Source organism: Carlito syrichta, unplaced genomic scaffold, assembly GCF_000164805.1.
Source record: "Carlito syrichta isolate Samal-C Ts95f unplaced genomic scaffold, Tarsius_syrichta-2.0.1 Scaffold310619, whole genome shotgun sequence".
Classification (NCBI taxonomy): domain Eukaryota; kingdom Metazoa; phylum Chordata; class Mammalia; order Primates; family Tarsiidae; genus Carlito; species Carlito syrichta.
In genome coordinates this window covers 304,200-325,362 of record NW_007254715.1, presented here as the reverse complement: position 1 = coordinate 325,362, position 21,163 = coordinate 304,200, and the positions used below count along the sequence as shown (strand labels likewise).

The 21,163-nt window shown below is 32.9% G+C and overlaps 1 protein-coding gene across 1 annotated transcript in view; it reads left to right on the top strand.

The window, feature by feature from the left end:
- Window positions 1-21,163, top strand: part of LOC103270873 (usherin-like) — a 248,790-nt gene that overhangs the window by 53,523 nt on the left and 174,104 nt on the right. Inside the window, exon 4 of the mRNA XM_008068382.1 lies at window positions 3,891-4,023. Within this exon, the coding sequence (XP_008066573.1) occupies window positions 3,891-4,023 (133 nt within the window). The remainder of the gene's footprint in view (window positions 1-3,890; window positions 4,024-21,163) is intronic.

The window sequence follows — 21,163 nt, the reverse complement described above, 5'->3', positions numbered from 1 at the left end:
ACAAACTGATTTCACTTGAGAATGAGATTCATCAAATTAATAAAACTGGTATTTTGGGAAGCTTGTAAGTTGGTTCTGGGAAGTCAAGTCCCACTGAGAAGGTCCAAAAATATATTATACACCACACATACTAACACATTAAGACATAATTTCTTAGAGCAACTCCTTGAAAAAATACATTTCAGGGATTGCATTAAATTCAGTATTTACACAAAAAACCATCATCATTTATAATGATTCAAATATTATCTAGTATATTAAAATTATTCTGTTGTTGTCTACACAGCTTCTTGAGAGAAAGGATCATGACTTACTTTTCTTGATACAGCTCATAGGGCCACTCTGGGTACTAGTTTATGTTTTATGAGTGAAATTTAAATTAGAAGATTATAGGTAATGGGAAAATCATTTGTCCATAAGAAAGTCATCATATTACTCTGCCTATTTATTTCCCAGTCAGAGTCAGTCATTTCTTTTGGTGGTTGGTGGCCAGTAGGAGGAGAATAGCAACAAAGATCTGGCATTTCAATGGAACAGGTGATTGTAGAATATTACTATAGTCTAAGTTGACTTAATTATATTTTTCCCTTGATAGTTGTTCAGTTACTGTGTGGCTTTCTGGACTTTCGAGTTATACTCCCCACTAGTCAGGTATGAAAATGGGAGGATAGTGTCAGAAACTATACTTTAAAAGTGTCTTGTATACTCTTGCAGTCAAAGGGATGAGTACAACCTATCTAAGGGACACAAATGTGACTATGTAAGTGGTTTAAATAAAATATGAAACTCCAAGAGAATGAAGGTTTGACAATGACCTACTCCTCTATATCTTCTTTCTAAAGTGTTTTTGGATCTCTTATGAGAGGGATTTAAAGGCTTTTCTGCAGCAGCCAATGGATGCATTCATTTATGGCACACCAATAAACATGCACAAGCTACTCTAATCTTCATAGGGCTAGAGAATGAGATAGGTGGGATGTTTACTCTAGCAGAAGGCTTTCTTTTCACAAATCAGAAATTCCATTGTATGTATTCCCCTAAATAACTGGCAAGGGGATCATCAGAATGAGCTATTGCAGAAAGCCACCTCAGTCTTCACAGTTTCAGTGTGATGGGACCCCAGATCAGAATTGTAAAATAGTTTAGAGAATCAGGGAACATAAAACATGGTGCAGAAAATCAAAGAAGATTTAATCTTATTTATAGAAAGGTGGTTGGTAGGGGAGGGGGCAATGGAAGAGAGTAGCATGGGATCATCATTAATCATTTTTTAAGTACCAACAAAGTGAAAATATCCTTCTGGAATTCACTGCAAGGAACACTGAATTCTTCTACTAAGCAAATATGTGATGAGTTGATTAAAAAAAGAAAAAGGTCCTGAACTCTTGACAACAGATATAATACAGTGAATACAGAAAATCAAAAGCATGCTTTCTATCTGACTCAAAATAAAGGTGCACTTAAACTTGTAAAAGACAACATTTTTATTTGAATGATATGACAGAACTGTCACAGGAGTGTTACCTGCTATAAAGAAAGTCTAAGAATTATGACCTTTATTAGACCAGTGACACTGAGCTTTAGCCATACATTTCTAACTTCTGTCCCTCTACAGAGACAATTTTCTTTTCTTAAATAAACTGTCATGCTAGTGTTAATATATTGTTGGCTCTCTCATGCTCTGAGAATACTGCTGATATAAAACATGTATATGTTAGATTGGTAATAGTATCTTTAGTGTAGCTGACTAGAACAAATGTGTTTCCCTCATGGCTGTGCTAATGTGATAAAGGAAAATTGGCTGTTCATCAGCTTTTGGCTGGGGAAAGACAGTAGAGATGGAACCACATTCTTTTTTATGCATTAATACCACCGAGAACTTTTCACTAGTTATATTTCATGTGCCTGCATGTTGCGCAAAGATGTTGTAAAACATGAGATAATGCTACAAATAACAAAGTAGAGAAGCCTGTATCTTTTATAATGATAACAGTCAAACAGCAAATGACAGTAACAGGCTGTAAAAAATGGGATGCAAAAAAAAAAAAAAAAATGCAGCCCTACTACCCAGTAAAGAAGAATTTATCCAGGATTGCAAGGAGTTGGTGTATAATTTTAATTCTATTAAAGCTTTGTTTTAAAATTAAATCAAATGTAGCACTGGGTCTGTGGATTTAAGAAAGAATGTGGTTTAAATGAAATCAGGTTGTTTAGAATGGTGAAAAGCTATATTGGTGAACTTTTTGATGAATTTGTATTACCAAATAATTATAATGTTAAATTCCAGGTTTTTTTGTTTTGTCTTATTATTTATTTATTGTTTTTTAAGAGGAGGGTTTTTAAAAAAGGTTTTTAAGACAGTAATTCACATAATGATTTAAAGATGTTGCGAATGAATGTATATTTTCAACAATAATTGCAAGGTTTTTTTTAAACAGAAAAGCATTTACAAATGCAATTTGTTTTTAGACTAGTTTTAGGCTCACAGCAAAATTGAGTAGAGGATACAGAGATTTCCCATTCATTCCCTACCCCCACATACCTGCAGCCTTTCCCACACCTTCCCCACTATCAAAACTCTGCATCAGAGAGGTACATTTGCTACAATTGGTAAGCCTACATTGATACATCACTGTCACTCAAAGTCCATAGTAGAATGGCATTTGGAATGGTTTGATATATTCTTTATTAAAATGTTGGCATCCAACATTTCACTTGTTTGAGTCTCTCTCTCCTCCCCCTGCAACTCCTTCACCTCTCCTGAGTCTTTTGTTTCTCCTTTCAGCTCCTTTACTAATAGAGTACTGATGGTTCCTTTTACATTTAAGCTAAACGCATTTGAACAGAAGGACTGTTTGTAGAGACTAAAATGGATGTCAAACAGATGATTAGTTTATTCAGAAATATAAGTAATCTTCAATGATTTTTGTGCAGAGACTATCTATAAGGTGTTCTGCATAAAAGTTTGATTGGATTGTCTATTCAGGACTCACATGAACACAAATTCTGTAACTTTTTATGGTGCAATCTAAGGACTGTCAAACTCCAACCTATGGGTCAAATCTGACTGACCACCTGTTTTTGGAAGCAAAGATTTATTTGGACACAGCCATGCTCATTTGTTTATATATCGTCTATGACTGCTTTTGCCTTTGAGTATCAGAGTTGAGCAGTTGTGACAAAGTCCATTTGACTGACAAAACCAAATCATTTGACTTGCAAAGAAAAGGATTCTCTGGTCATTTATAGAAAAGGTTTGCTAACCTCTAATGTAGACAATGATTAGACTGCTTGACTGATTAGTCTAGAATATGATTGGCAAACTTTTGTTATCCTATAATTTTGAAAGTGTATCTGAAAATGGCCATCTGAATACCAACACCTAAGAAAGTAAATATTTACAAAAAGTATTTTATATATTAACTTAAAATTCATTTATATCCATATGCAATAGACTTTTCATATATCTGATGTTGATTGTTTCTTCCTATTGTGTTTATTTCTATTTTATTTCCAAATATAGCCATAACAGATTGAATTAGTATTTAGAGAAACAACATATCCGCAAAAAAATTTATAAAGGTATGTTACATGTATAGAATAAACTATTATGTATACCTTTAAAGATAGGTATCATCCAAGTTGAGCTCATCTTGAGTTCCTTAACTTAATTTCACCTGCATCAAGCACAAAATGACAATATGTAGGCTTATATCTAGATCTGTAAACACACAGAGATGTTATTGTACTAGTAAATCAAATAAAATTTTTTAGTACTTCCAACTGAACAAAGTAGAAAATCATGAAAGTAACTTGTAAAAGACTGCTGAAATGTTGTTATAAAATAATAATATATGCATTTAAAGTAATATGGTGATAATTTCTTGCAGGTGCATCAGACAGAAATCAGCTTCTTTATCAATGGTTTGGAGAAGGACCACACAGCTTTTGATGCAAGAACTCTAAGTGGTTCAGTTACAGATTTTGCCTCTGGTACTATGCAAATAGGACAGAGTTTAAATGGTAAGCTTCTGACTTCAGAATGTTATTTATTTCATCCAATTACATTATTCCTAAAAAATGCATCAAACAAATAATATTTTAAAATACCAAGGTGTATTCATTTCCCAGGACTGTTGTAACAAATTACCACCAACTGGGTGGCAGATTAATGCAATAGAAATTTATTCTCTCACAGGTTTGGAGGCTGGAAGTCTGAAATTAAGGGTTCAGCAGAGAATCCATTTCATGCCTCTCTCATTCTGGTGGCTGCTGGAAATCTTTGGTGCTGCTTGATTTGCAGCTTTGTAATTCCAATCTTTGCCTCTGTCTCTACATATCCTTCTCCTCTAAATCTTTTCTCCTTTTCTTCACTCATAAGAACACTTGTCATTGGATTTAGGACTCACCCTTATCCAAGATGATCTCATTTTGAGATCCTTAACTTGATGACACCTGCAAATTCCTTTTTCCCAAATTAAAGTCAAAGTCACAGGTTCCAGGTTGATATATCTTTTGGGGTCCACTCTTCAACCCAGTACATATAGGAAGCATTAAAATGAAAACTTCTCTATTCTGATCAATTTTAAAAGTAAGATCAATATTTGACAAACTATATTTTCTCTTTTTTGGAGGGTTTGGATTTTAATGTAGAACATTGTTAAAGTAGGGCTATAGAGTATTAGAAACTGATAAATAATATTAACATGTAATAAACTGGACTATGATATTTATATTAGTAGTTCCCCACACTAAAAATGGGCCACGGAGTTTAAGAAGATAACATACACAATATATTTTTTAAAAAACAACTTGAAAATTAGAATAATCTTTTTTGAAATATCTAGCACAATGGTTTTTAAATGCCTACACTTTAAATGAAAATATTATTTTATATTATTGTATAATGCATGCTTATTATATGAAAAATTTAAACAATATGGAACTCTGTAAAACAGAAAGTATTTTCCATCTTTCTATCTTCAGAGATAGATATAATTTAAATTTTTTATACTTGTCCAGATTTTTAGTACAATTTTAGCTAGTGATATAGTTATAAATATATTTTTCTAAAAATAAAATTACAATACATATGCTTTCACTAAGCTCTCTAAAAATAAATACTTCTTCGAATGTTTTAAACAACATTTTATGTCAATATAAGTTCTCATCTTGATATACCTTCTTATTTAAAATGACTGCGTTGTGTACAATTTTATGGTTGTAATACATATTTTTCAAATGAGCTTCTACAATGAACATTTAGATTAGGTTTTCTAGTATTTTGATATTATTAGCAGTTATTTGATAGAAAATACCATATATCTATACATCTGTAGCTACATCTATATTTCTATTTTTATCTGTCATCTCTCAATCTACTTGTAAACACACAGCTATACACATACATCCATACATATCTTTTTGAGCAGTTATCTGTTTGCACAGTTCCTTAAGACCCTATACTTTGGTGCTGTCCTGCCTGAGTTCAAATTCCATCTCCCCACTTACTAGCTATATGACCTGGCAAAACTGTTTAATGTCCCTAAACTGTAGTCACCCCAACTTTAAGATAATGATGATACTGATATTGATATCCTACAGTGCCAATGTGAGAATCAAATGAGGCAATGTCATATTAAGCATTACTGTTTTCAAGCATGTGTCATGTAATAGATGCTCAATATTTATTCATTGAGTGAATTAAGTGCTAGGCACCGTGCCTTGTATATACTAAACTATATAGGTAAACAGATATTATTAATGTTATTATAATTATTTCCCAAAGATAAATCCATAGACATTGAATGGCTGGATTGAAGTATATGATCATTTTATATTTTAATACATATTACAAAGATTAATGCATAACAACATAGTAGCTCCAGAAAGGTCGTGAAAATTTATAACCTTATTTAAAAATATAGTCAAGTACTTGTTTCCTTAAGCATTAACTAACCTTACACATTATCCATTTTTTTCACCCTTGCCATTCCTCTAAGTGAAAAATATTGTTGGATGCTGACTTAGAATTATTTGCCCATTAATGGGTTCGAGTTACTTTCCACATATGTCTTGATCATTTGCATTTCATTTGTGAACTCCTTATTCACATTATGTGTCCATATTTATACTCTGTAATTCTTTATTTATTTGTAAAACTCATTAATGTTAAGAATATTATGTCGTGTGTGTTTTCTCCAGTTTTTAGTTGGCTGGCTAACTTTATGTTACAGACATTTAAAAATATTACTTTAAAGATTAATCAAAGAAAGATGTGCATTCAAGATAGTGTATAAATATTAAAGGTATAGCTTGATAAGTTTTTAATATTTATATACACCTGTTTGACTCAGATCTAGAAAGAGTTATAGAACATTTCCAGTATTTCAAAGAGTGTCTCCTAACAAATACCTACTCTAAAGGTAAACAAAGTATAGTGTCAGTGTAGACTTCAATAACCATAAACTAGTGTTTCCTAGTCTTGAACTATCATATAAATAAAATCATACAGTAGCCGGGCTTGGTGGCTCAGCCTGTAATCCCGTGCCTTTGGGAGGCTGAGGTGAGTGGATTGCCTGAGCCCGCGGGTTCGAGACCCGCCTGGGCAGCGAGACCTCATCTCTACAATAAATCAAAAAATCAGCCGGACCTGGTAGCGCATGCCTGTAATTCCGGCTACTTGGAAGCCTGAGGCGGAAGGATCACCGGAGCCCAGCAGGTCAAGGCTGTGGTGGCCGGGAGCGGCCACTGCACTCCAGTCTGGGCGACAGAGTGAGACTCCAACTCAAAAAAAAAACAACAAAGCAACAACAACAACAATAACAAAAACGTACAGTAAGTACTCTTTTGTGTTTCTTTTGCTTAGACTTATGCCTGTGTGATTTATCCATGTTTTATGTAGTTATATCTTTAGCTTTGGGGAACAATTCTAAATAGTTTCCCAACGTGGATGTTCCAACCAGAAATATTTGAGAATTCCAGTTGTTCTACATCCTTACCGACAATGTTAATGGTGTCTGCCATTCTAGTGGGTGTGCTGTTTGCTATTCCTCATGATTAATGATATAGAGAATCTTTTCATGTCTTTATTTGCTATGTGGATATGCTTGTTTATGAAGTACTTGTTGAAGTTTTTGGCCAATTTTAATTGGTAGTTTGTATTCTTTAATTGGTAGTTTGTATTCAATATTGTGAATAAGAGTAACTTGACAGATATATGATGGCAAGTGTCACAATATATGAAGGGCTATGGCTTATAGTCTCATTCTCTTGATGGTATTCTTTGATAAGCAAAACTTCTTAATAGTAAGAAGCTCAGTTTATTGATTTTTATTTTATACTTAATACTTTTGCTGTTCCATTTAGAATACCTTTTCAAATCCCAGTGAAGATATTCTTCTACACTTAATTCTGGAAACTTGATTATTTTACTTTTCCAAATTATGTTTATATTCTATCTGGAATAGATTTTTATATGTAAGTCAAGATTCACTTTTTTCCACCTGAATATATATTTAACCCAGAAACATTTTCTTTAAACTATTCATCATTTCTACCACCTATAATGGTAACTTTATCATAAATATCTGCATATGTGAAGATAGGTTTGCTTTGAACTTTCTATTCTGTTTCAATAATCTATCTTTACTTGGATCAAAATATTCAGTTTTAAATACTGTAGCTTCTAAATATCAACCTCCCATATGACCCCACGATCCCCCTACTGGTAATATATCCTGAAGAATTCAAATCACTCTATAAAAAAGATACCTGCACACATATGTTTATCACAGCATTGTTCACAATAGCAAGAACCTGGAAGCAACCATGCTGCCCATCAAAAGAGGACTGGATTAAAAAAATGTGGTACATATACACGATGGAATACTACGCAGCCACAAAAAAAGAACAAAGTCATGAATTTCGCAGCAACCTGGATAGAACTAGAGTCTATAATAATGTTCTCACTCATATAACGGACCTTGAACATCCAATGTAATACTATAAGAAAATGACTGACAGTAGTGGGAAACTATGGGGGTGAGGGAGATGGGATCAATGGTAGCAAATATCTGCCTGGGGATGGGGAAACACCTCTTATCAACAGGGTGCCTGAATGAAACGTATTTGTATACCTAACCCTTAACTGTACCCCACAACATCATAATAAAAATATTGATTAAATAAAAAAACAAATAAAAATAAATACTGTAGCTTCATAGAAGTTTTATTATCTACCAGTGTATGTTCTCCAACCTTTTTTTTTTTTAATTTCAAGATTGTCTGGGCTGTTATAGGAATTTTAGAAACAATTTTCAATTTTTCACAAAAATTCTGCTGGGACTTAAATTACTAAATCAATTTTAGGATATTGGACATCTAAACAATATTAAGAGTTCCAACTCATGAATATAATATATTTTTTAGTTTCTCCCAGCTGAGTTTTCTGTATGGAAATCTCCTTTATATTTGTTAGATGTATTCCTACATATTTGTTTTTTTAATAGATTTTATTTTTAGAGCATTTTTAAGGTCACAGAAAAATTGAGTGAAAAGTAGAGAATTCCCACATACTCTCTGCTCCCACACATGCACAACCTCTCCCATTCTCAATATCCCTCATCAGAGTAGTACATTTGTTATAACTGATGAACCCATATTGACTCATCATTATCATCCAAAGTTCATAGTTTAAATTAGTGTTCACTCTAGGTGTTGTACAATGACATGTATCTACCATTCTAGCACCATACAGAGTAGTTTCGCTGCCCTAAAAGTCCTCTGTGCTCCTCCTATTCATCTCTCTTTCCACCTTGCCCGCTGGCAACCACTGATCTTTTTACAGTCTCTATACTTTTTCCTTTTCCGGAATGTCTTATAGTTGGATTTGTACAGCCTGTAAGCCTTCTCAGATTGGCTTCTTTCACTGAGGAATATACATTTGATGTTCCTCTATATCTTTTCATTACTTGGTAGCTCATTTCTTCTTAGTAATAAATAATTTTCTATTGTCTGATGTCACGTAGTTTATTTATTCATTCACCTGCTTAAAGGACATCTTGGTTGCTTCCAAGTTTTGTTAGTTATAAATAAAGCTGTTGTAAACATTGGTGTGCAGATTTCGGCATGAACATGTTTTCAGCTCATTTGAGTAAATACCAAGGAATGCAATTACTGCATTATATGGGAGGATATCTTTAATTTTGTAAGAAATTTCAAATTGCCTTCCGAAGTGGTTGAACCATATTGCATTCACATCAGCAATGAATGAGAGTTTCTATTGCTTCACATCCTCACCAGCATTTGATGTTGTCAGTATTCTGGCTTTTTGCCCCATTGGTTATTTTTCAACCAACTATACCTAGTATTGTTTTGGACTTCATCTTCTAATTTTGTTACTATTATATAAAATACAGTCAGTCTTTCTATTAACCTATGTTACATATAGATGTAAACTATAACCTTGCCAAAACCATTATTAATTCTAATAGTTATATAATCCTCTATTTTGTACAAAACAGGAGCTCAAATCTTTTTGTAATAAATGCTTAGAAATGGACATGGCTTTAGAATTGTCCCATAGATAGTTTATGATGTTATTATAATTATTTTGAAATAATATAAAATTTTATTTATTTTTTCCTCTATGACCTGAGTTATTTAAACTCATGTTTAGTTTAAAGAAAGAAGGCATATATTTTTGATATTCAGAATACATGCAAAATACCACAGTTAAATTTCTAAGGTCCAGTGTCAAACAAACCTGGAATTGAGTCTAATCCAGTTGTGTTTCTTTGATCAAAAACATTGACTCTTTTTAGACTCTGGTCTATAATCTTATAAATAGTGCTTTAATACATAATTCATAAAGATATTATAAGAATTATGTAAGATAAATGTATATGTGGAACATATTGCATATGTATAGTAAATGTGCAATAAGTGGCAATTATTAATCTCTTTAAACATCTGTTATCCTATTGTGAAATAAAAAGATAGAGATGACAGTATCTTTCCATATGACTGTTGTAGGGATTAAAAGAAAAATGTCTATAAAAGACTCTATTACTTTAATTTGTGAATGTTCTTAGATCAAACTAAACTTATATGAAGAAGCAATATTTTAAGGAACCTATATATTTAGAATCTTGGTTTGAGTAATTAGTATATTGAAGAATTTTATAAAGTACTCTGCAGAATTTTTAAATAACACATTAAATCTTGCAGGACTTATTTCAATATTTAATCCCCATTAGTACTTCTAAAAAGTGTTTTATTGCACCAAATGTTGCTCAAAGTATTCAACATTGCCATAAATGTGTCCACTATGCATTACAGGGTTAAAATGATTTACTTTCATTCTACTTTGGTATACTAAATGTTGAATTAATGCTTACAAAAGGACAGTGTGAACTGAAGATAATATTTATTTTTAAACTGTATAAAAATAAATTTGAATCCTGATTAGAATGTAATTGGAAAAGGGTTTATTTCAAATATTATTTGGTTTCTATTACAATTTTCTCCTTTATGTTCTGGACATCTGAGAGCTATAGGAGGAAAAGGATATTTTAAATAATTTTTGCCTTTATTCTGTCAATTTATACCTACAGTTGTACCTACTGTATCTTTTCTCTAATTAGAGATGGCATATAGACTGGCTCATTACTTCTGCCTAATGAGCCAGGCTCCATGCCACCTCTCTAATCAGAAAAGAGATAGGTACAGAATGTTCCTATGGACTTATTATAAATCATTTTCTTTCTCCCGCTTGCTCCTTTTTTTAATCAAGAAATTAAGTCACTGTCCTCCATACTTTTGCCCGTATCCAAGATGGTTTCATTCAAAAGAGGTAATTGTGCAAGCGATTACCATGAACTGAATTAAAGGTGCTCTCATGCAGTGCCAGGCCGGCTGTCTCTGCTTTGAACAGACATTGCCTCAAACACAGGCATATCAAATGAAGGACTATACCAGATCAAGATGTATCTTTTCTGCCTTCCTCTGATTAGGTTTGACTTGGTTCTCTGTTTCTGTACCCAGAAAGTAAAAACTTTCCACATGCATGTGGGCTACTACAGAGCTTTTCCTTTGAGTCTTATCTCCAGTATAACTCTCTAGAAAAAAATGTGTTGTCAGTGACACTTTCTGTTGCTGCAGAACTTGACTTTGCCTCCCCTAGGTAATTAATCAATGGACCAAATGCATGCTTTTTACTGAACCCTCATGTGTATGTACATATCAATGGAATAATCTGATTTGGCCAGGCTGATTTTTTACATATACAGGTAGAAACTTAGGCCATCCATATCAAACCAAGTATAGAAATCTTAAAAAAAATATTTTATTTCAGTGCTTCCTGTTGGTCATATAACCTAGGGGACTTATATTAGCAGTATGTAGTTATGAGGAGTTACCAATGTCATCTTGGTCATAAACTATAATGACTTTCCAAATTTTGGATTTAAAATTATAGAAGTAAAGTTTGGAAATCAAAAATTTTCAGAGCTATTTCTGAACTAATTATCAACAGTGTCCTAGTTTCCCATTAAAGGTGAGAATTTCTTCAAATGTGTATCGTACTTTGCTAAAAAAGGTCATTGGCCATTAAGGAATCGATAAACATTTGTTGAATATTGTTAAAGTGAATACCCAGGGAAGAAAAAGATCATCAGCTAAAACTAACCCCTACTTGCCTTTTCTTTTTTGTTTTCTACTTTGTATGCCTTAACGCATCTGCTTTTTCTCGATCCTGGAGTTGGAATGCTGGTATTAATTTTACCAGTGTCCTATGGGCTCACCTTTCTAACATCAGCTAGGTAGAAAGTCCATTTTCATTTTAGTTCAGCTGAGATTATGCTAAACTTTTTCTGAGAGAATTTCTTGGGAATTAAATAAAAAGAAATAAAATATAAAGTATAGAAATTAGTGAATTAAGCCAGGTAATGAAATGGAAGAAGAGTATAGGAATAACAAATGAATACATATAGAGGGATTTAGTTAAAGGTAAACTTGATATCAGATTGTTGAAGAAAAAATATCTAACAATACTCTCAGGACGACTGGATGGTTATATATTTCTAAAAAAGGAAGTTAAATATATGGCTCACAACCATATTAAGTAAAAACTGCTGATGAATTTAAGTTTGAATGTAAAATATGCAATTATAAGGTAGTACAGAAAAATGAAAGCAAGTGCTTCTATAATTCTGGCATATTGAAGAACTTTATTCACAAGACACCATGTCCAGAAAATTTAAAGGCAAATATTGACACATCTGACTAATAAACTGAGAATTTGAAATTCAAACAAGTATCATGTTTTACTTAGTATGGCAAGGTATTAAAACAAAAAAAGAGATAATACTAGTGTTGGAAAGAGTTTGAGTAACCTGGCAAACTATCACAAGTAAAAATGTAAAAGCGATTTAATCCAAGATTTCTACTTTCAAGACATTATCTCCAGAATATAATTAGATAAGGGTTTAAATATGCACAAAATTGTTCACTGTAGAATTATTTAAAGTAGCCAATAATTGAATCAGTTAAAAACTTCAAAAGAGAATCGATTAAATAAATTATAATTCATGTCCATAATGGAGTAATATTAAGAGAAATGAAGTATGTCTCTTTTTAAAGACATGGCAATGAGTTCATGATATGTTATTGCATAAAACAAGCAAGAGTGTGTAGTGTAACAGTCTCTAAATTTAACATGTGTTATTATAAACAAACATAAATATTTATTTAAAAGTCTGGAAGGACATATGCCAAAGTATTCAGAAAGTTAATAATGTTAATATCCATGAGTGGAGTTGCAAGTAACTGTCTTTCAAATTTATATTTGCATTAATTGCAGTTTCTTCAATACTCTACAGTATTTCATAATAAAAGTTAAAAATAGGTCAGGCGCGGTAGCTCAAGCCTGTAATCCCAGCACTTTGGGAGGCCGAGGCAAGAGGATCGCCTAAACCCAGGAGTTCAAGACCAGCCTGGGCAACTTTGTGAGACCTTGTCTCTACAATATATCAAAAAATAAGCAAAGTATGGTAGTGCACGCCTGTAGTTCTGGCTACTTGGAAGGGTGAGGCAGAAGGATTGCCTGAACCCAACAGGTCAACACTGGGGTGGCTGTGAGCGTGCCACTGCACTCCAGCCTGGGCAATGGAGTGAGACTCTGACTCAAAAAAAAGTTTAAAAGTATTTTTAAATTTTGGACAAAATAATAAGTGGAAACATTTTACAGAATGGATTTATTCTATGAAGATACTGAAGTGTAGCACCGATAGGCCAAATTAGTGTAGTCTTGAAAATGTTATTCATTTAAATTCTATACTGAGCACATGGATTGAGAAAACAAATTTGCATTGAACATTTAACTCATTGTACATACAAATCATTATTGCTATAATAATTAGTGCCTGAGAAGCAAGGCATGAGATTTAGAGTCAGACAGATTTGGGTCTGAGTACTAACTCTGCTTCTTAACAGCCAAGTGACTTTGGCAAAGAATTTAACTTCTCAATCCAATTTTCTAATTTGTTTTCTCATTTGTAAAATGTGTTTTATATACATACTTTTCAGGGTGATTGTAAAGCTTATAAATAATGTACATTTGATTCATGTTAGGTATTCCATAAATATTATTATTATTAACTTAGATATTGTTTAATTTTACCAGTTTTGTGATACATAAGTATTTTTAAATAATGGTCATGACTATACTTAACTTTTTGGCTCAAAATCAAAACTTGCCTAGAGTGAGGTAGAAAAAGCATTTCAATTTAGAGTAATGACATAATAGATATTTGAGAATGCTGTTTTTTTCTCTGTAAACCTCACAAAGTAATTTCTCATTTGAAGATTAGCCCTTTCTGGTACTCTTCATTGTTCCTATAAATTCTGAGTTCCACCTGGTATTATTTCTTCTCAAAACTTCCTTTTCGATTGTTTATAGTTAAGTCTGCTGTCACAAATTCTCTCAGCTTTTGTGAAAATGTCTTTAATTTTTACTTCTGAAGGATATTTTCATTGGCTATAGAATTCTACATCGATTATAATTCTTCATTGATTATCGTTATTATTTATTTTATAACTTTAAATATTTTGTTTTATTGTCTTCTTGCCTTCGTTGTTTTGGGAGAGGTCATCATCATTTATACATTTCTCCCTTGTATGCTGTATGCTGTTTTCCTTTTGATACTTTCTAAGATTTCCTTTTGAATCTTTCATATTATCAGTTTGACCATGACATGCCTAGGCTTGATTTTCATTGTATTTATCCTCTTTGAGACTCTTGGATCTGTAAGTTACTGTTTTAAATACTTTCAAAAGTTCTTGATAGTTATATTGTCATACTTTTCTTTCCTTTTTCTTTTTTCTAGGATTCTGATTATGCTTATGTAAGAGAACTAGATATTGTCCCACAGACTTTGGATACTCTTTTGTTTGTTTGTTTTTGTTTTTCATACTCTTTTTTGGTGCTCTCTATTGACTGGTCTCAAATGCACTTAATATTTTCTCTGTCATGCCTAGGGTGCTCATCAACCCATCTAGAAAATTCTATATTTCTAAATCATACTTTTAATTTCCAATATTTCTATTTGTCTACTTTTTTGTAGATTTCCTATTTCTGCTAAAATGTCCCCATCTATTTATGTATGTTGTTCACTATTTCCACTATATCATTTAGCATTTTTCTCTTAGATATTTTCAGATCCCTATTTTCATCTCCTCTTGACTCTTTTCTCTCTTTGCAATGGGCCACATTTTATTGCTTTTCATGTGTCTTAAAATGTTTATATTGTATGACAGATGATTTGTATAAAAGAGTAAAAGAGATAGAAGCAAATAATATTTACCTCCCAAAAAATGAGCACTGCTGGTTTAGTCAGACCTCTAGAATGGGCATGGGCAGTAAGAAAGAAATAAGACATAGTATCAAATGATTTAAAGTTGATCTGTATATGGGCTTTGCTGCAGTTTTTTTTTTAAACATTTTTTTTATTTTAAAATTGTGGGGTACAGTTAAAGGTTAGGTATACAAATATGCAAAGTTCAGGCACCCTTGTTGATAAGGGGTGTCTCCCTGTCCCCAGACAGATATTTACTACTGTTAATCCCACCTCCCTTCCTCTTCCTGCCCCCCCCATAGTTTCCCACCACTGTCAATCTTTTTCTTCTAGTATTACGATAGATGTTCAAGGTCCACTTATGAGTGAGAACATGTGATACTCAGATCTTTGTTTCTGTGAGAGATCACTCAGTATTATAAACTCTAGTTGCATCCAGGTTGCTGTGAAATTCGTATTTTGTTTTTTTTGTGTGACTGTGTAGTATTCCATCGTGTATGTGTACCACATTTTTTTAAATCTTGTCTTCTTTTGTTGGACAGCATGGTTGGTTCCAGGTTTTTGCTATTGTGAGCAATGCTGTGATAAACATATGTGTGCAGGTATCTTTTTTATAGAGTGATTTGAGTTCTTCAGGGTATATTCCCAGTAGGGGGATTGCGAGGTCATATGGGAGGTCGATATTTAGAGCTTTTAGGAATCACCACACTGCCTTCCACAGAGGCTGCACTAGTTTACACTTCCACCAGCAGTGTAGAAGTGTTCCCTTTTCACCACATCCTCTCCAGCATCTGTTATTTTTTGAGCTATTGATAATTGCCATTCTGACTGGAGTTAGGTGGTATCTCAGTGTAGTTTTAATTTGCATCTCCTTTATGATTAGTGAGGTTGAACATTTCTTCATGTGTCTGTTGGCCGCTCGGATGTCTTCTTTTGAGACGTGTCTGTTCATATCTTTTCCGCTTTGTAATGGGGTTGTTTGTTTTTTTCTTTTTAATACATTTGAGTTCCTTGTAGATCCAAGATGTTAGGCCTTTGTCAGACCTGGAGTTGGCAAATACTTTTTCCCAGTCTGTAGGCTGTCTCCCTGCTCTCTTGATGGTTTCTTTGGCCTTGCAGAAACTTGTCAGTTTAATGAGGTCCCACTTGTCTATCTTATCTCTTATGCCCTGTGTGTTTCGGGGTTTGTTCAGGAATTGGATGCCAGTTCCAATTTCCATAAGGGTGTGTCCTGCATTTTCTAAGGTTCTTATGGTTTGAGGTTTTACATTTAGGTCTCTGATCCATTTAGAGTTAATTTTTGTGTATGGGGATAGATAGGGATCTTGTTTGAATCTTCTGCTTGTGGTCAACCAGTTTTCCCAGCACCATTTACTGAATCGGTTCTCCTCTTCCCAGTGGTGGGTGGTGGAGGCTTTGTCGATGATGAGTTGGTTGAGAAATTGAGGTTTTGCTTCTGGAATCTCAGTTCTGTTCCATTGGTCTATATGCCTGTTCCTGTACCAATACCAAGCTGTTTTGATTATTGTAGCTTTATAGTAAAGTTTGAAGTCTGGTAATGTGATACCTCCTGCTTTGTTTCGTTTGCTGAGGATTGCTCTGGCTATTTTACTTCGTCATTTGTGTTTCCATATATGCTACAGTCTTAATTGTTTAGTTCACTACTGGTGGATAGATCAAAATGGGTACAGACTCATTGTGTGCTTGGAGGTTTTTAGAATTTTAATCTGTCATCTAATCCTGATGCTGCCCTGCAGTCATTTCATATTTCCATCACTCCTTCACTTTTCCTGTCTCATGAGAACTACTTATATACATGTTATCACCTCAAACTTATTCCTTGTCCTGGTTCTCTGCTGATGGTATTACCTCTTACTTTACTATAAAAATTGACAAAAATAATAAAAGAGCTTCTATAAATTCCCATTTGAAACTATTAGGCTTATGATGTGAAGGTCATAGAGATTTGACAACGATAGCTTAAGTGTAGTGGTGAGCTAAAGTCATGGTCAGTGGATTGGAAAAGAAGAATTAAAGAACCCATTGTTGAAAACACTTTGGGGGAGTCTTGCTGAAAAGGGAAGCAAAGAAACAATCAGTGGCTAGTGAAGAAATGAAGGTCAAGAAAAGCTTTTTAAATGAAAACCTAACAACATATCTTTATGCCCTTGAAAATGTTCCATTAATATAAGAAAATTTCGCAATATAGGAGTAAATAGGGAAAAAATGTACTTTTTGACCTATTAACATCATTTAGTGGAGTTGATTACCTATTCTTCCTTGATATACTTTCTTCATTTGGCATCAAGAACTCTACCATCTCTTGGTTTGCGTCTGAATTTCTGGTTACTACTTCTCAGTTTGGTTTACTCGTACCTCTTTATCTACTTGTCTTCTTAATATTGGTATCCCAGGCCTTAAGACTTAGCTCTATATACAATCACTCTATTAAAAATCACCTCCAGTCTTATAACTTTAAATATTTTCTAAAGAACTTGATTTTCAAATTTAAATCTATCCCTAGGTCTCTTTCTTAAACTTTAGACTGCTGCATACATCAGTCTTAAACTTTAGACTGCTGCATACCGGGAGCGGCCACCGCAGCCTCGACCTGCTGCGCTCCAGCGATCCTTCCACCTCAGTCTTCCAAGTAGCCAGAATTACAGGTGTGTGCTACCATGCCCAGCTAATTTTTTGATTTATTGTAGAGATGAGGTCTCGCCTGCACAGGCAGGTCTCGAACCTGCGGGCTCAGGCAATTCACTCACCTCAGCCTCCCAAAGGCGTGGGATTACAGGCTGAGCCACCCAGCCCGGCTAAATTCTACCTTCTTAAAGATGCCTTCCTTACCATCCTTCTTACAGTTGCAAGCACCAACTCCCCACTTTGGGTCCTCATTATGCTGCTCTATTTTTTCTTCCATAGGACTTTCCATAAAATGTACTTATTTATCTTGTATATATTTGTTTACCCTTCTAGAACATAAGAGGAGAAGGCAGGAATTTTTTTTTTTTTTGGTTTGTATTTTTCACTGATGTATCTCAGTGATAGAAAGTTATATGGTAACTATTCAATAAATAATAAATATTTGTGAATAAATGAATGAATGGGTGAATTTGAAGGACAGAGTACAATGGGTACAACTCTTTTCAGCTTAAATCAATTTGTTGACTCTCTTCTCTGGCAATATTCCAGAATTGGAATCTAATGAACTAGGAAAACATAGTAAAGAAATAATTGAGCAGACATTGTGATTAAAGAAGAAGAAGGAGTCAAAAAGGTTCCCAAGTTACACCATAAAGAGAAATAGGGAAATTGAGGTTTAGTGGGTGTGTGGACCTAATGTGGGGGGCTGGGGGATTATAGGGGTGGAGAAAAGGAAGAGGAAGAAGAGGTAACTGGAAGGAGAAGACAAGGGAAGAGGGAGAGAATAAGTTCAGGAGAAGGAGTGTTAATTATTTGTGACAACAAAGGAACATTCAAGTGGAAATGTTACATATCATTTGGAACAGGAGACTTTAGTTGGAGATAATGATATGGAGATAAGAATATTCCTCATAGAGATTATTTTTGAATCTCTAGAAGCAGATGTAATTCTTGAAGGAAAGAGTGTAGACCTGTAGATAGTAGGTTGGGGAATGTGAATGAAGAAGAGAAGCAGTAGGGGAGATAGAAATGTGGTTTAGAAGGATCAGGATATTAGAAGTCAAGTAAAGAGAATTTCAAGAAGTTCTTCAATATTCAATGACATCAAGCAGTGGAGTACCAGGAGAATGAGAAGTTATAAACTTAAAATTACACACAAGGTAGCCACCAAGAGGGCACTTTCAGTGTAGTGATGGTGGTAGAAAAAAGATTGTGGATAATTTAAGATGAGATTCAATGATGAGAGTAAGGAGACTGAGTACAGATATTGAAGAAGGTTGACTCTGAAAGGAAGGAACGGAATTGGATGAAGCTAATACAATAATGAGGTTCTGTGCTCTGGTGGTTGTTTATTCATTTATTTTTGACTATTTTGTAGCCATCTTTTCATGGTTCAGAATATTACTTTATACTGATCTTAATGACTGATACTGGAAGTGAACTTTTAAGCTTTCCTCCATCCAAGATGTTTTATAATAGCACTGTATGTGTTTTGTATAACTGCATAATAATGTATTAATTATATGTGACTATATATTGAATACTTGTGCTTTTTATTGTGTGTAATAATTATTTCGTTTGAACCTTTATTTCCTTCTTATGTTTCAGTGACAGCCAGAGAATATATTTATTTTTTGCTATTGATGCCTAAAAATATTAACAACGACAATAACAAAACCAAAGATCACAATGTACTTTTTTTTTTTTTTGGCGTTAAGCCCTTACTGTAGTGAGCATTAAAAATAAACAAGTAAACTCCTTTGTCTCTCCATTCTAGAGACATCATATTTTGAAATTTTAGACTTCATTATTTCTTTTGAAAATTTGTTTCAAAAGAAAATGTTCTCCTTAGTGTCACACTAAAATAAATAGAGATCAGATAATCAACCTGACCCCATCATGTATAATTTGAATTTGGATTTGAATTCTTTATAAAAATAATGGAAGGTCATTACTTAAGTCTTGGTTGAAGGGACACAGATTTGTTTTTATTGTACCTCATTGAGAGTTTGTTTCTTACATGTATGAGTTTATTAATGGTTTTGTCAAAATGCTTCGACTTTCAGAATCATTATTTTCAATAATGAGGATTATTACTTTGATATCATACTAGATTTTTTCTAAAAATTTAACTAGAAATTATCTTTAGTTCTTTATAAACTATGAGTGACTGTCTCCATTTAAAAAATCTATGTCAATTATTACTTTACCTCTACTTCAAATTTTATTTTTCTTTAGTCTTCAAGGACACACAGCTAGTGTTTATAAGTTGATTTGTTTCTATTACTATTTATTTAAGCCTAGCATTTATAGTAACACCCATTTTTTCACAACAGTGATTTTTCTAGGACACTTGTGTCTTTGAAATTTCAAAATGCTTTAAAATAATTTTAAAAATGCATAAATATCCTCCCCTCCGTTCTGCATTTACATTTATCATTCTCATGTGTGTCTTTATTACTTTTATTGTTATGTTAAATTGTATAAAATTGCCATTCTTGTAGGTTAAAAATGGTCAAATATTAGCTATTTCAAATAGTTTAACTTAATATGTAAGTATCTCTAAATAATAGTACGTGCTATTATCTTTCTGTTGACTTTTATATATGTGTTTTCATGTATATAAAATGTAGTATATTTTCAACTTGTCTTTTTCATATAAATTGTTTTTGAGGATTCCTCATTTTGATATCTAATTCATTCATTTTAGCATGTCTATTGAATATTACATTTTATGAAGAAAGTATAGATTATCTATTTTCATGTGGTGTTAGATTTTCTCTTTCTATAATTTATAAAATTCTGCAACTAACATTTTGTAAGTGTCTCCTTTTGTGCATTTGTGTGAATTTCTGTAGAAAAGACACGATGAAAGTATTGTAGGCTCCTAACCTATTGTTATCTTCCACTTTGCTATATTGCCAAACTGTTTTCTAAAGTGATTGAGTTAACATGCATTTCCACTGCAACAAACAAGCAACCCATTTGCCTGTGTTATCATCAACATATTTTGTTAAATATTTTTGCCAAAATCACGAATATAAAATAGTCCCTTATTTTATTATTTTTGTTTTAATTCTAACCTCTTTAATAACTAGTAAAAACTGAAAAAATATGTTTATTTGGCATTCAAGTTTTCTTTTCTGTGAATTTTTTGTTCCAGTATACCATTTGTTAAATTTTCCATTGCATTCTCTTTTTTATCTGTAAAAGTTATGCTTATAATGCACGTTGAAATGTTTTTTTTTTTTTTTTTTTTTTCCCAGTCCTGGTAAGACTTTATTTAACATATACGTTGAAATGTTTTAATCAGTTATTTTGATTGAATGTTAATTACAAAAATATTTCTTACAATGGCTTGACTTTTGGTATTTTTATACTTTTCTTCTGTCACACAGGAGTTTTGAATTTTAACATTGGCAAATAAATCAATCACTTCTTTTATTGTTCATATATTTTTATTTCTTGCTTAAGAAATTCTTTTTTATCCTAATGTCAGTCATATATATGTATATTTTCCTGAAATTAATTTTTGTATTATACGTGAGATAGATATTTAATTTAACTTATTTTTATTGGCATATTCTTGTCTCACTGATTTTTATTGAATACCCATTATTTTCTTGCTGATCATTAAAGCCACCTCTATTGTATCTCAAACT